This window comes from Schistocerca americana, chromosome 2 (assembly GCF_021461395.2).
Source record: "Schistocerca americana isolate TAMUIC-IGC-003095 chromosome 2, iqSchAmer2.1, whole genome shotgun sequence".
NCBI classification, from domain to species: Eukaryota; Metazoa; Arthropoda; class Insecta; order Orthoptera; family Acrididae; genus Schistocerca; species Schistocerca americana.
Window position 1 is genome coordinate 590196077 of NC_060120.1, and position 17134 is coordinate 590213210.

A 17134-nucleotide genomic window follows, 5' to 3' on the forward strand; every position below is an offset into this window, starting at 1 on the left:
GCATGGCGACATTTGTAGTGGCTTCCCTTGGCGCGTTAGCGGAAAGAGGCATGTAGACAATAGTGCGTCCGACAACACTGGACACACGAGCAGCTGCGCATCATCTTTTCAGTGAATCCCCATTCGGTGTACATCCACACGATTACTCTGAAATTCAAAAAAATACCTGGTAGCATATTATCGCTATGGATGTATCGGTGTATGCATGCTGCGACTAGAACCAGCGTTGCCATATTGCGTTCCTCATTGTCAGTCAAGCCCAGCATCTGGAATGGTGGTATGGAGTGCCATTGGGCACACAACACGATCACTTCTGTTTCCCATACCTGGTAATTGGACAGCAGTCTTTACTCTTCTGACGTGTTAAGATTAGCAGCTGTGTTCTATCTGAAGAGTTCTCAACGACAGTATATTTCAACAAGATAACACAACACTATATATTTCAAGTGCTGTCCTATGCTACTTCGAAATAGACAGTATTGATCTTTTGTCTTTGTCAACATGTCTCGGCTTTCCGTCTCCCAGTGGAGACGTCTAGTCATGTATTATCGAGAGACTGTCACGCGAGCAATCGCCAGGCACCACTATTGAGCAACGTTGGCAAAGAGTTGCAAATGGCTAACACGTTTCTGTGATCCAAGCTTATTTCGGCATGTAAATCGTGGATTAGAGCCATTACAGAAGTCGCAGCTCTATATAGCAAATTTTGCACTCTGTTTACCTCCAAATCATTTACAAATTTAATTATGTATTCTTTCAGCTATATTGTATAAGCACAATAACCAAACTTTAGTTATTTTCCATCGTTGCTGGTGGTGCTACTGCATGGTGACGTCACATTTTATGTTAGACGTGATTGTGCAATAGCCGCTGACAGACGTCAGGTGGCAGCACTAACAACTGAGGGAACGTAAGATGGGTGGGGGGTGGGGGGGGGGGGGGTGGTGGGGAGGGGGGCGTAATACGGTGCAGTCTTTGTCGTAATGTGGAAAGGGAGCGATTCATCTGACGTTCAAAAGGGCATGATCATTGCCTTTCGGGCCAAGGCTGGAAGCATTTTCGAAATGGCTAAGTTTGCGAACTGTTCGTGTACTGCCGTTCTTAAAGTATACGGTACATGGGGAAATAGCGCTATCCAGAAACGGTGCCGAGGCAACTGTGGCGCACCATCCACCACATACAACAGGGGCGAACGACAGCTGCAGAGATGTGTAGGCGAATTGGTGTGCAACTTTTGAACATTTCACCGGCCGGATGAACCAAGGTGCTATCAACAGTGTATAACGACCCCCAGCAGCAGACTCCTGGTTCATGCATCCATTCTGACGGCTGTTCAGCGGCGACGAAGGCTGGAATTTGCACGCCAATACCGTAACTGGACGTGCACTGAGTGGCGACAGGTGGCGTTTCCAGATGAATCCATCGGGCAGATGGCCGTTGACGTGTACGGCGTGAAAAGTCTGAAAGAAAACACCTTGCAACAAGCGTCGGTAGGGTCCAGGCCAGAGGGCATACCCTGGGTGAGTTCTTCATTCTGGAAAGCACAATGGCTCAAAACAAGTGTGCATCTATCCCTAGGGACCATGTCCACCCCTAGGTTTAGTTTGTTTTTCTTCAGCACGATGGAAACTATCAGAAGTAGTGGACAGTGTAACTTGCCACACAGCTTGCAGAGTACGTACGTGATTCGAAGAACACCAGGCTGACTTCACCGTACATCCCTGGCCACAAAACTCCCCGAATTTAAACATAATCGAGTGTCTGTGGCATCTCTTCGATCGGGCTGTACGCTCCATATATCCTCAACCGATAAACCTACCACAGCTGGCCACGGCAGTGGAGTATGCATCGCTCCACGCCCGTGTCGGTACCTTTCAGAAACTCATTTACTGTCTTCCTTCACTTCTTGCAGCAGTCCGTGCTGCAGAAGGTGATTATTCAGGCTTTTGATAGGTGATCAAATTAATGTGACTGGACAATATACAGGATGAGATTTTCACTCTGCAGCGGAGTGTGCGCTGATATGAAACTTCCTGGCAGATTAAAACTGTGTGCCGGACCGAGACTCGAACTCGGGACCTTTGCCTTTGCCAAGGTTAGCAGGAGAGCTTCTGTAAAGTTTGGAAGGTAGGAGACGAGATACTGGCAGAAGAGAAGCTGTGACGACGGGGCGTGAGTCGTGCTTGGGTAGCTCAGTTGGTAGAGCACATGCCCGCGAAAGGCAAAGGTCCCGAGTTCGAGTCTCGGTCCGCCACACAGTGTTAATCTGCCAGGAAGTTTAACATACAGGATGTTCATAAATGAATATCGGGGTTTTAACGCTTTATAATATTTATTATATTAAACTTACAGATATAAATGGTATGTCAAATGAAAGAGCAACTCAAACGTGTTTGGCACCACTTCGCATGCGCAGCGGGCAATGTTTCCCCCGCAATCCGCTAGACAGCGGTACTAGCGAAGATGGCGACTAGTGAACAGGAAGCGTTTTGTGTTTTGCAGTTTGCAGAGACCGAATCTGTAGTAACTGTGCAACGTGCGTTCCGGCTGAAGTTCGGGTGTGATCCTCCAAGTGATAATAACGTTCGTAGATGGTATCATCAATTTGAAGATGCCGGCTGCCTTTGTAAAGGGAAGAGCACAGAACGACCAAGAGTTAGTGAAGAGACTGTTGAGCGAGTGAGAGAGTCCTTCACTCGTAGCCCAAAGAAATCAGTCCGGAAGGCTAGTCGTGAATTACAAGTTCCTGTGTTGACTTTTTGGAAAGTTTTAAGAAAACGTGTACAACTACGTCCTTACCGTTTACAGTTATTACAGGCTCTAAAGCCGGCAGACCATGGATTCCGTGCCAACTTCGCAAACGAAATGTTGTTTCATGAGGATGAAGATTTTCTGGATCATGTTGTCTTCAGTGATGAATCGACTTTTCACCTTAGTGGACATTTCAACACTCATAATGTGCGCATCTGGGGCTCAGAAAATCCTCACGAGGTGGTACAAATGCAACGAGATTCCGCTATAGTGACTGTTTTATGTGCCGTATCCCGGCGGGAAGTTTATGGGCCTTTCTTTTTTGGTGTACCTAGTGTAACTGGCACTTCTTACCTTCATATACTGTAGCAATGGCTCTTTCCTCAATTGGAAGAAGATGAGCCAGAGAACTTCATTTTCCAGCAAGGTGGTGCGCCACATCACTGGCATAGCAAAGTAAGCGATTGCTTGAACTTCATTGTAGACAAGCGCTGGATAGGCCGCAAGGGGCCCAATGACAGCGCTTGCTTTGCATGGCCTCCACGTTCACCCGACCTAACGCCATGCGAGTTTTTTCCTTTGGGGCTTCATCAAGGATCGTGTGTACGTGCCGCCGCTACCAGCAGATCTCCCTGAATTAAGAAACTGTATTGAAGCAGCTGTTGCTACAATCACTGAAATCACACTTATCAACGTTTGGGGAAAAAAATGGCTCTGAGCATTATGGGACTTAACATCTATAGTCATCAGTCCCCTAGAACTTAAAACTACGTAAACCTAACTAACCTAAGGACATCTCACAACACCCAGTCATCACGAGGCAGAGAAAATCCCTGACCCCGCCGGGAATCGAACCCGGGAACCCGGGCGAGGGAAGCGAGAACGCTACCGCACGACCACGAGCTGCGGACTACGTTTGGGAAGAACTTGTCTATACACTCGATGTGTGCCTTGTGACAAATGGTGTTCACATTGAACATTTATAAGGTTCTTGGTAAAACTGTTTGAGTTGCTCTTTCATTTGACATATCATTTATAACTGCAAGTTTAATATGATAAATATTATAAAGTGTTAAAACCCCGATATTCATTAATAAAAACCATGTATAAAAGATAGCAGCGTACATCGTCGCCGGGACGCGGGGTTCACGTGTCGTTCCCGGTTGCGCAGGTCGCTTACCCGGAGAGGCAGACGCCGGCGGTGAGCAGCCACTTGGAGTTGAGCAGCGTGGCTCCGCAGGCAGTCGTGTCCTCCACGTTGACGTAGGCCACGTGCTTGAACTGGCCCCGCGCCGCCTGCCCGCCACCCACCAGGCGACCGGTCCGTCTGTGTGCTGCAAATAAGAGCGGAAACTTTGCAGCAGCTGAGCGAGAGCTGCAGCGGGTTTACGGTCGCGAATTTTAAACAGTAAATTGCTTTTGACAACATCTCCAGATGCCAGCATCGTTATGAATCGCTAGTCTATGCCGCATTTAACAAACGAATGCAGAAAGCACTACCAAACATCGAGTCACGTCACAACAGCATTGAAATCGTTAATGATGTTTCATAAGTTTCAAGTTGTGGTACTGCTTTATGCGAATTATCTTCCAATGCATATGCAGGATGATACAGTAATTTTGTAAGATCTTACTTTCTTTAGTACTTAACATAAAAATATCATCTTTGCACCATCGTAAATGGGTAAGTTTGAAGTTTTTTACGCAGTTAGTCAACTAAATATGGCCGGCCGGTATGGCCGAGAGGTTTTAGGTGCTTCAGTCTGGAACTGCGCGACCACTACAGTCGCTGGTTCGAATCTTGCCTCGGGCATGGACGTGTGTGATGTCCTTAGGTTAGTTACGTTTACGTAGTTCTAAGTTCTAGGGGACTGGTGACCTCCGATGTTAAGTCCCATAGTGCTCAGAGCTATTTGAACCGTTTGAACTAAATATGTCGCGTCTATTGTAACATGTTCGTTTGGATAAGTCTAAGATGGTCATGATGCAATCCTGTGACTGTTGTGCCCTCGGTAAGGTATCTTGCTACGTCAGTTTGAAAGTGGTACCGAGTATTTAGCTATAGAGTATGTACTCTACTTCAGAGAAAACGACGTACAGGGAGCCCATGTGAAAGTGAAGCTACAGTCGACAAACCGCGTAATTTTGCACTATAGAGCCTGCATAGTTTAGAGTAAAGACCGGCCGTTGCAGTCACAAACACTGACAGTGGTGAGGGTCTTACGAAAGAGATTGCATTGGACCTTGCCGTCATTCTGTAGTCAATAGTGTGAATGTTTTGGTCGTTCGTGAACACGTCAGTATACGTCATTCTAAAAACTTTCAGTGATAAAAGAAGCGAACCTTTCTTTTTGGGTAGAACAGATTATCCAAAACAAAATATAAACGTATTTGGTCCTTTTTATAAACATCATGTGTTTGGTCCAGTGCTCTTGTCCGAGAATTATCGTAGGTCTCATGATTCTCGACTCGAAGGAATAATTCATTGTGACACTGGTTCAATAGTTCATTTTTCAACAATTTAATTTTCTGTAGAATGGCACACAAAAGTCTACAAATACCTGTGCGCGCTTCGGTCGGACACACCACTTTGTATGCATAGACACTCCACTCACTCGTCTCTGTGTGTACAAGTCCTTTGAGGATTGATCGAGGACACGGTTTTCATCCACCGACGTTGCCACAGTTGAGAAGGTGCAGTACCAGAGGATATCGTGCCAGATCTGACTGGTGGGGACTGTCGAAAATATGGTTACTACCTGGACGCGTCAAATACACACATTGTGGCTCTGGCTCTGAGCACTATGGGACTTAACATCTGAGGTCATCTGTCCCCTAGAACTTAGAACTACTTAAACCTAACTAACCTAAGGACATTACACACATCCATGCCCGAGGCAGGATTCGAACCTGCGACCGTAGCGGTTGCGCTGTTCCAGACTGAAGCACCTAGAACCGCTCGGCCACACCGGCCGGCACACACATTGTGCGAAAGATGAATATCACCTAATACACGAGGGTGTTTATAGAGCACTAGATACTACCGCTCTTTCAAATGCACTTGCTATATTTTTATAGGACAATGCCTGACAGCATATGTCGAAAAACGTGCAAGTCCACTGGCCATCAATAATTCTGTAGCCTACAAATTCCCTAAACATATTGGCCATCGAATATCTCTAGAATATGAGTGGTATTCTGTTCTAGTATGTGTAGGTGGAACGCAGTTTATGATTACCGGAGGTAACGGAGAGACCGATGGAATAACAGACGTTTCGTTAGGTCGGTGTCGGTGGAATTCACGAAGTGAATGGCGAGCCATAAACAAAGTCTAGAGTACAACAAAAGTCGTCGTAAGTCCAGGAAGCAATCAGAAACAAAAACGCAGTACAGGCAACGTCAAACACTCCACTAATCAACGGCAGGTCTCCGTGGCTTCAATGAACTAGCGGGACTGATTGGCAAGTGTCGGGTCGAGTTATTTATCGGCACCGTCGCATCGGTGGTCGGGCCCATGTGAGATGCCCATCTCGACTTGGACAGGGAATCTGACGCACTATAGAATACTAAAGTTGGTCATCAACTTATTGCTCACAGTCTACCTCGAACTACTGTCGACACTTTGTGTACTGCCATAGAAAGCTTACGAGGAGCGGTTCGCCAGGAACTATGCCGTGCTCCTTCATTTCAGTCCTCCGCGGCCTCTGGAAATACACGGGATTTTCACATCACTTACACAATGTAGTGGACTGTCATAAGAACAGTCGAAACCATTTGTCCCCTTCTTTCATGAAGTGAACATAATCTCCTGCGCATTTGAATTTTTCGTATCCAAGCATGCTGTCATCCCTAAAAGAGTCTGCCTTCACATTTCTCGTTCTCCCTAAATAAACTGCTCTGCTCCCTCGTCGGTCATCGAATCGTGGGTATATTAGAGCCTCAATTTTTCCATGTACAGCAATCGGTAGGCCCATTCTTGTCTATCGAAAGGGTTATGATTACGTCAATATCCCCATGTGTCGGCCGACACGTTTTGTCAGCCAGAATTCATCAAATATGGCGCTGACCTCAAAGCTATCCTATTAAATCCACTGCCCCCCCCCCTCCCAAAGGGACGTATGTAGCTGGGTTATCTACATAAAATTTACATATCATGTCACTAAATCTATAAGTATTCAACATTTATTATGACTTTATCCCCTTCACAAATAACTTAAACGCAAAATAACCTCTTAATGAAACAGCATTTATCTGTCTCAAAATTAATGCAACATTTTTGTTATGAGTATATCAGTTTCCGTTTCTTTACAGGGTACTAATTTTGACACCATTTTCGTGCTGATTACTTGCTCTTTTGTGTGTATGTATTTTAGGACTTACATTGTTCGCGTTCCCACACATTCTCATCAATGTCGTACGCCGTGCGATGTACAGGCAGCTCCTAGAAGAAAATAAATATTACACAGCATTAACACCGATGAGCGTGAGAGAAGTGTAGCGTGATTTTAATCCGATAATGTCTCCATTTGGTGTAATCAGAATACTGAATTAGACATACGCTGTTAGAGTGTGGCTAAATCAGTAAGGGCTTTCTGAAGTTTCACGTGTGGCACAAGTGCTCTCTTTGGGGTTGTGCGGGATACAGACACCCCCATCCCCAAATGAAAAAAAGTTGCAGATCAGCGAACACCGCATGAAGCTCCGGCGTCTTGCTCAGACTGTGTGGCAGGTGGATCATTGTATATTCCGAGGTCGTTGGATAGGCCTAAGGAAGAGGTCCGACTTAGTTAGTTCATTACATGTTCCATAGATCGTTTTATCGAATTTACGAGGAACGATTCAGTTTACAGGATATATATACATGATTAGCGTTAACATTAAGGAATACACTGTTTTTACGTTCTGCTCATGCCACTACAGTTAAAAACTAGTGTTTTTGCTTTTGCTTTTTTTCAGTTTTTTGAGAGAAAAATTTAGTGAAAATGTTGTCCAGGAGAAATGATTTTAGGTTAGATTTAAAACTTGCTTTTGTATCTTTCAGATATTTTGTGGTAGTGGACAAGTGATCAAAAATTTTTGTTGCTGCAATACGAGCTGCCTTTTAAGCCACTTACAGCTTTAATAATAAGCGTCATTTTTTCCTCTAATGTTGTAGATGTGGATATCACTATTACTCTGAAATGATGATTGTTTATGGTAATTCTCATTAGCAAATATATTTATTGTGATGGTGCAGTTAAAATTCCAAACTCCTTGGAGAAGAACCGTTACTGAGTAGAACTATGCAAAATATATCAAAAGCCTGATTTGTTTGTTTCCGCCGGCCGGTGTGGCCGAGCGGTTCTAGGCGCTTCAGTTTGGAACCGCTCGACCGCTACGGTCGCAGGTTCGAATCCTGCCTCGGTCATGGATATGTATGATGTCCTTAGGTTAGTTAGGTTTAAGTAGTTCTAAGTTCTAGGGACTGATGACCTCAGCTGTTAAGTCCCATAGTGCTCAGAGCCATTTGAACCATTTTTATTTGTTTCCAAAAGTGAAAGAGCAAAAGTAGCTGAACTTAACTGTTTAAGAAGCTCAGTAACATGCTTCTTCCAGTTCAAGCTTTCATCAATATATACAACCAAAAATGTGGAGCATTTAATCCTGTTTACTGACTTCTATTCATGTGCTACATAAGTTGTTGGTATGACTCTATTTGTTGTATAAAACTGAATAGGTTGTGTTTCCCAAAATTTATTTATATTCCATTTTCAGAGACCCTGATAATAATTGTTCTACTGTTTCTCTCTGATGGGATTTATTATAATTAGTTGGAAGGTCATGTACAAGGTATTCAGCAACAGTCTTAAAAGCTTGTAAAGGTGTTGCAGGGTTGGTTTTGCTAAGAAATAATTGTTGAGAAAATTCGGTATGTTGCGCACTAATATTGAAGTTAGTCAGGCAGGGCATTGGACGGGAAAATTCAAACGGCCCACCAGATACAGTTAGTGTCAATTGCTCTCATAACGTAGTCAGTAGCATATGAGACTGCTCAGCATCTGGCTCGAGTTCGATTCTTACTACCATCCCGTGTTCAGTTTTGGTATCGCTCTCTTGTCTGGTATTAGAAAACCAAGCGAAGAACACACGTAGGGACATGCCTTGGGCGGGCCATTTGAATCTCTGCACACTATGGCCTGATTGGCTAACTTCAATGCTAATCAACTCGAAAATGGCGTGTCGTATATAATTTTTTCTTAACGATTATTTCTCAGCACACCCTCCCCGGTAACACACTAGCTTTTGAGACAGTTTCTGGCCATCCTGTATATAAGGAATAGGAGTGGACCAGGGATTGAGCACTATGGGACTTCCTTTCTGGTTGTTCTCCAGTCAAAAAACTTTTCCACCTCTCCAACATCATCTGAATTATTCAGCACAACTCTTTGCATTCTGTTTGTTTAGTTTTTTTCAAACCATCTGTCTGTAAAGACATCAGTTACATAAAACCTGAGTTTTTCTAAGTGTGTAATATCATTTATTCAATCAAACGCCTTGAAAAGGCCATAAGAAATGCCAACTGGCTATATTTTTGTAATGTTTGGTGGGTGAATTTTTAAATAGTATTTTCAAGTGAATTACCTTTCTGGTGTCGAAACTGTGAAATGCTAAATGAATTGTTTCTGCTTGAATGTGAAACTAATACAGACCACATTACTTTTTCGAATATTTTCGAGACGATGTCAGTAAGGAAACCAGAGGACAATAGTCTTCCTTGTCGCCCTTCGTAAAAAGAGGTTTCACATTGCATATTTTAACCCATCTGGAAAATTCCCCATGCCAGTGATGCATTACGTTTATCTCTTGTACATATAAAGTGAATGTATGTGTGTATATACAGAAACTTCTTCCAACCCCTAGACTGATTTCAACCAAATTTGAAACAGCAGGCCTCACAGTACCAGCACTGTAGGGTCTATAGCCTCCTAGCTTTAACAGAAAAAGATAGGGAAAAAAGGTGTCTACTCATCCCTGCTCCAACAGATAAGATGCCCTGAATTACAGGCATGCCACATTGGTACAGTATTGGCCTGCCCTATCGACCAGCTTTGCCTGGTCACGGGCAAGATACAGTTTTCCACACGCATACACACACACACCCCAACGAGCAGGCTGTCCTGGATGAGAGGTATATTGTGTTGGAGTAGTATAAGACTGGATGAGGGGAGGAGGGCATGGACAGAGAGAAGGGTAGGGACAGAGAAAGAGGGATGAGGAGAAAGATAGAGAGTGGGGGAGGGGAAAAACAGAGAATGTGGAGGAGGAGAAGGTAGACGCCACAGAGAGATGTGGAGGAGATACAGAGAAGGGCGAGAAGGGGATGGAGGGGGAGATTAGAGAGAGGGGACAGAAGGGGAACAAGGCAGAGGAAAAGAAGGAGGAAGACAGAGGTTGGAGGATAAAGAGTACAGTGTGACTGAGGTAAAGGTGGAAGCTGAGAGTGGGAGGGGAGAGGTGTGGGCAATATGTCAACTACATATGTGGCTGAAGAAATGGGGAAAAGGGCTAACTGAACATTATGTGTGTCATATAGACTGGCTGGAATGGTGGGTGTGTTATGTGGGAGTAGTATTGACCTGCCTTTTTACACCTGCTGTGCAGGGAAGCAATCATTGCAGGAGCAAGAAACAGTTTTTCTACCCTCAAATGTAGGCTGCCCAGCACAACAGAGAAGTTGGAGAAGTAATAACAGCCTCATTTATCGACCTCTTTTGGAGAGGCTACATGTTTGAATGGGCATGCCTGGGGGAAGGTTGAGATGAGGAGGAGGACATGCAGAGAGGAATGGATGTGGAGAGAGGGGGCAGTAGGTGGAGTACAGAGAGGGTGGGCAAGGAGAGAAGGAGTGGTGGGATGAGGAGATGATCTGAGATGTGGGAGGAGGAGTTGGACATATAGGGAGGTGAGGAGGTGACGAGCAGAGACAGGGTAGGAGACGATGCACTACAGATGTGCTCATTACATATGTCATATAAGTACACAGGTAGCTATTACCGTAGTTTCTCATTCTCGGTGCTGCTGCCCTTACAAGAGCTGAAGTTTGGTGTAAAGCTGAAACTGGTTACCTGTTGAAGTCAATTAAAACGTGACCAAGAGTGCGAATTACACAGTTTATTTTGATGTTACTGTTGTCTATTTGCTCCAGAAATCAAAGAGAGCTCATTTCAACTCACGCCTATGTTCATAAATTCTTCAAGATAACCTGACCCTGTGGACAACAAGGAGTTTAGTGGTTATTTACTAGATCGATGTCTGGAAAAAACTACTATAGCCACAAAGAATAATCTAATGAAAACATCCTCAGAAGATATTTAAAACAGTATGATTTAATTCACAACACTAGTCATACACACAGGCACAGACATCTTGTGTGACTGGAATGGTCAGGTTACATTAAATACACTCTATATAAAGCTGAGGAGTAGGAAGAGAAGCCAAGTGCCAGTTTGTCTCGCCGACGTTAAACCGCACAATGTCAACAAGTGAGTCAGTTTCAGGAGGGCAGAATGATGGATCCTCGAAAAATGTGTTCATCATACTGTGACACATGGACTGTGGGGCTGGTCCCGGCGGAGGTTCGAGTCCTCCTTCGGGCATGGGTGTGTGTGTTTGTCCTTAGGACAATTTAGGTTAAGTAGTGTGTAAGCTTAGGGACTGATGACCTTAGCAGTTAAGCCCCATAAAATTTTTCACACACATACTGTGACACTTGGAATTGCATTGGACATGTGGCTACAACAGTGACACTTAAATGCGATCAGTTAACGTAGTGACGAGGGATCTATGTACCACACAGTGTGTAGTGGTAGTAGCAGTAGGAGTTTTATTTACCTGTATATCATTTCTACATTGATACTGGACTTGCATTATTTCATTTTAAAGGTCGACAAAAGTAACGGAGTTCATATATTGAGACATTTACATACTTGCATGTCTAGTTTGACAATGATGAGACAGATAGTCAGCCACAAGTAGGAACCGTCCAGCATTTGCCATGGAGGAACTAAATCAGGATGGCCAGAAGAATGTTGGAACCTCCAACCTATGGAATACCACGTCAGTCACGCAGACAGTGCTACCTCGTTTGGTTTATCCCCAGTGTACAATACTGTTCTGCAAAGACGTTACTTAATAATGTAAAAGACTGGTGGTGCACTGTTCGTTAACTTCCCACTCCAAGTCGCTGCACACGCCATACACTCGTTATTTCATAATGGAAAACTACTTACACTAGCAGATGTTCTGAGGACCATTACCACGTTGTTTGGTCCCTGTTTTGTGCACCACGACTTCATATTTTCTGTCCTAAAAGACTGAATCAGTGTGAGTAAGATGTTACGTTCAGAAAAAAACTGCACAACGCTGTGACCGCCATTTCATTTTCTGTGATGGTGTTGTTCACAGAGTTATCTCAATACTAGAACACTGCAACGCTTGTAGACCAAGGTGTGTAGGAGGTTCGACGCTATCGTTTGTGGGATCATCTGGACTCACAAATGCTCCTTTGCAGGCCAGTCTAGATTAGGTGCAAGAAATTATTTTTCAGCCTCTGCACACAGGCTGACCTGCATGATGGGTGTGCTGCTGGAGTACTATTGGCCTGCCTTATCAACCTGCTTTGATGGGTAGCCTGCATGACAGGGGCAAAAAACAGTATTTAAGTCATCAATGTGTAGGCTGTGATTCATGACAGGCATATTGATTGGGGGGGGGGGGGGAGGCAGGAGATGACAGGAAGAGCAATGGGGCAGGAAGAGAGAGAGGTGGGGGGAGATGAATATGGACAGAGAGAGAGCGGAATGAGCAGATGGAGAGAGGGAGAGCGGACAAGGAGATGGACAGCCAGAGGGGGAGAGGGAGATGGACAGAGAGAGAGGGAGGAGGATATTGACAGAGAAAGGAGAAAGGAATATATGGTCAGGGTGAGAGGATGGGCTCTTGGAGCATGTACAAGGGGATGAAGGGACAGAGATACTGTGAAAAGGAAATGGACAGATAGAGATGGGAGGAACAAGTGGACATAGAGAGGGGTGGAGGATGTGTTTTCAATACAAGTGTCAAACATGTAAACGAGCGAAGCTGTGGTGAAACAGCTTGTCTATATATAAAGCAGCATGTAGTTATATGTGTGTGTATTGTGTGTGCGTGTAAGTACATCTAGGATCACTCCCCAAACCCCAAAATCGATATCTACCAAATATGGCACACAAGCAGCAAAATTCACATCAGCACTGTGGAACCTACGTCCAGTATGAGTGGAGATATGGCAAAAAAAGAAAAAAAACGTGTTTTTCGGGAAATGACAGTAGGCGACCCTGCACGACCGGCAAGTTGTGTTGGGGTAGTATTGGCCTGTTTTACCAGCTTGCTTTTCAGGGGCTGCAAATGCAGATGGGCATGGCTGAAGGTTCAGATGGATCATGGAGGGGATGGACAGAGATAGTAGGAAAGTGGAGATGGATAGGGATAGGAGTGAAAGAGATGGAGAGAGAGAGAGAGAGAGAGAGAGAGAGAGAGAGAGAGAGAGAGAGAGAGAGAGAGAGAGAGAGAGAGTAGGAGTAGCGTCTCTGACAAGTAATCTAAACGTTCTGGGTCCTGGGTTCAAAACTAATCGCTGCTTAATATTTGAATAAAAATAATCAGAAATGACGACGATGACTTCCCGTGTAAGACGTCGCGCTCGTTCTACCAACTGTCTTGTCAAAGAGGACTGAGGTGCGGATAGATGTTCGGAGATCTCTCTTGCCCTTGGGATGGGAAACTGCCCTATAACGTGGACGAATCAGCAACTATCAAAGGTATGAGGATCCAGTAGGCTATGGAAACCACTGCAAAAAGACACATAATGTGTATCCACAGGATATGTGCCTTGTAATTGAAGTGCCATGATGATCTCTCCAGTGACAAAACATACCGGACTAGTTCCGCACCCGGATCTCCGGACGGAACTGCTACGGGGGAGGCGACCATGAAAAAAAGACTAAATAACCAACGAAACGATAACGGTGTACCAGTGGAAGCGTGCAATGTCTTGAACGTGGCAGGGAAGGAAAAAAACCTGGAAAGGGAAATGCTAAGGCTCAGTCTAGACACAGTAGCGAAGTGAAATGGAAACAAAACGAGGATTCCTGGTCATACTAGTGTAGGGTAATATCATCAGCAGCAGAATATGGTATAACGAGTGAAGGATTCGTTATGAATGAAAAGGTTGGGCAAAGCGTGAGTTAGTGTGAACAAGTCAGTGATAGGGTTCTTCTCATCAGAATCGACAGCAAACAAACACCGACAAGATTGTTTCAGATACATATGCCGACGTCGCAAGCAGAAGATGAAGAGACAGAGAAAGTGATGAAGATATCTAATTGGTAATTCAGTACATGGAGGGAAATTAAAATCTATCATGTGTTTTTAGAATGCAGTCGCAGGGAAAGGAGTAGAAACGCGGGAATATAGGTTTGGCAGTGGGAAAGAGAGAAGAGAAAGGTTAATTGAGTTCTACAATAAATATCAGTTACTAACAGCGAATACTCTGCGGAAGAGTCACAAGAGGAGGAGCTATACTTGGAAAAGGCCGGAAAGATTCCATTCATATTACATCATGGTCAGTAAGAGATTCCGAAGTCAGATATTGTATTATAAGGCTGATCCAGGAGCGGATATACCTATAGACGTAGATCACAATTTACTTATAATAAAGAATAGGCTGAAGTTTAAGTGTCACAAAGAATCAATGGGCAAAGAAGTGAGAAACTGAAGTACCAAGGAGTTATAAGGCACGCTTGAAGTTCTCTGAGTCTATAGATCCTCCGATAATGAATAGCCCAGCAGACAGTGCAGCTGAAGAGGAATGGACATTTCTAAAAGGGGCAATCGCAAAAACTGGAAAGAAATACATAGGTACAACGAAGGCAATTACGAAGAAACCACGGATTACCAAATAAATACTGAAGTTGATCGATGATACAAGGAAGTACAAAAATGTTTAGGTAAATTCAAGAATACAGAAATGCTAGTCGCTTAGGAACGAGATAAATAGGAAGCCCAGGAAGCAATGGCGAAATGGCTCCATGAAAAATGTGAACAAATCGAAATAGAAATTATTGTCTGAAGGGCTGGCTCGGTATTTTGAATAAAACAATACAATCTTCACCGAAATTAAAACAATTGCGGTAACATTAAGAGTGCAATGCGAATTTCACTGTTAAATGCAGAGGAGCGAGCGGATAGGTGGAAAAAGTACACTGAGGGCCTCAATGAGGGGAAGGCTTGTTTGATGACGTGATGCAGGAGGAAACAGAAGCCGACATACAAGAAATAGGGATTCAGTATTAGAATAAGAATTTAAAAGAGCTTTGAACGACTAAAGATCAAATAGCGCAGAAGGGATACATGACATTACATAAGAGTTTCTAAAACCGTTGGGGGAAGTGGCAACAACACGATAATCACGTTGGTGTGTAGAATGTATGAGTCAACGACATACCAACTGACTTTCTGAAAACATCATCCACACAATTCCGAAGATTGCAAGAGCTGAGACGTGAGAGAATTACCGTACGATAAGCTTAACAGTTCATGCTTCCGAGTTGCTGACAAGAATATCAAACTGGGGACAGGAAAAGAAAATTGAGAATGTGTTAAATGAAGATCAGATTGGCTTTAGGAAAGGTAAATGCACGTGAGAGGCAGTTCTGACGTTGCGTATGATAATGGAAGCATGATTAAGGAAAAATCAAGACACATTCATAGGCTTTGTCGACCTGGAGAAAGCGTCTGACAATGTAAAATGGTACAAGATGTTCCAAATTTGAGAAAAACTGTGGTAAGCAATAGAGAAAGACGGGTAATATACAATATGTACAAAAGCCAAGAGGGAACGATAAGAGTGGAAGACCAAGAAAGAAGTGGTCAGATTGAAGAGAGTTTAAGACAGGAATGTAGTTTTTGCCCCTACTGATCTCGGAAGTAAAAAAAAGGGTTCAAAGAGTGCAATAAAAGTTCATGGTAAAGGCGTATCAATGATAAATTTCGCTGATGACATTACTGGCACCAGTGAAAGTGAAGAATTACAGTATCTGCTGAATGAAATGAACAGTGTAATCAATACAGAATATGGACTGAGAGTAAATCGAAAAAAGACGAAAGTAATGAGAAGTATCAAGACTCTTAACATCAGAATTGATGATTACGAAGCAGATGAAGTTAAGGAATTATCTAGTCCATGATGGACGGGGCAAGGGGAACATCGAAAGCAGACTTACACTGGCAAAAATGGCATTCCTGGACAATAGATTACTAGTATCGTACATTAGCCTTAACTTCAGGAAGAATTTGCTGAGAATATACGTTTGGAGCATAGCATTGTACGGTAGTTAAACATGAACAGTTTGAAAATTAGAAGAGAAAAGAATCGAAGCCTTTGAGATGTGGCACTGCAGATGAATGTTGAAATTAATTTAGGTAAACTGATATGGTGGGGAATAATGAGGTTCTCCGCAGAATTGCCGGGAAAGTAATAAATGAAAAACACTGTCAAGAAGAAGGGACAGGATGCTAGGACATGTGTTAAGACATCATGGAAGAACTTTCGTGGTACTCCCAGAGGACGTTCAGAGGGAGACAGATACTGGGATGTATCCAGCAAATAACTGAGGATGTAGATTGCAAGTGCTACTCTGAGTACTCTGGGATGAAGAGGTTGGAATAGGAGAGGAATATGTGGCACGCCGAAGAAAAAAAAAAACTAGTACCTAGAGTCGTTGAGCAGGACAAGCGTCTTCAACTAGTAATCGAAACTTCCTGTATCTCGGATCTGAACCCAGTGAGTGTTAGATTCTGAGTAAACGACATCAGCAGTGGTGTACGTACTCATATAAGGAGTCGTTCTGCCAACGGCCTTGTCAAAGTGAACGGTGGTGCGGACAGTTTCCGGACATCCTCTTACTCTTTGGTTTGAAAATTGCCCCTAAAAGGCGAACGATTCAACAGTGATCAGCGGCATGAGGATACAAAACGCAGTGGAAACAATAGCGTTGAAGACAGACAGCGTATACCCACAGGAAATGTGGCCTGTAATTGAAAAAGTGTCATTAGGATCTCTCCATTGGCAAAAGATTCCGGATTAGTCCCCCATTCTGATCTCCGGGAGGGACCTAGCAAGAGGGAGATGTACATGAGAAAAAGAATGAACAACCAACGAAAGGGTAACGTTCTACGAGTCGGGGCGTGGACTATCAGAATCTAGATACGGCCAGTGAAGTGAAGTGAAGTGGAAAGAAGGTAAGGATTTCTGCTCAGACGAATATAGGATAATGTCAACAGACACCGGAAAATTATATAACTG

General features: G+C 43.8%; 1 protein-coding gene across 1 annotated transcript in view; it reads right to left on the minus strand.

Annotated features, from left to right (window-relative positions):
* LOC124594216 (collagenase-like) overlaps positions 1–17134 on the minus strand; it is a 63383-nt gene that overhangs the window by 41373 nt on the left and 4876 nt on the right. The window contains exons 2-3 of the mRNA XM_047132575.1: positions 7132–7192; positions 3932–4085 (exon numbers count right to left, since the gene is read on the minus strand). Of these exons, the coding sequence (XP_046988531.1) occupies positions 3932–4085; positions 7132–7192 (215 nt within the window). The remainder of the gene's footprint in view (positions 1–3931; positions 4086–7131; positions 7193–17134) is intronic.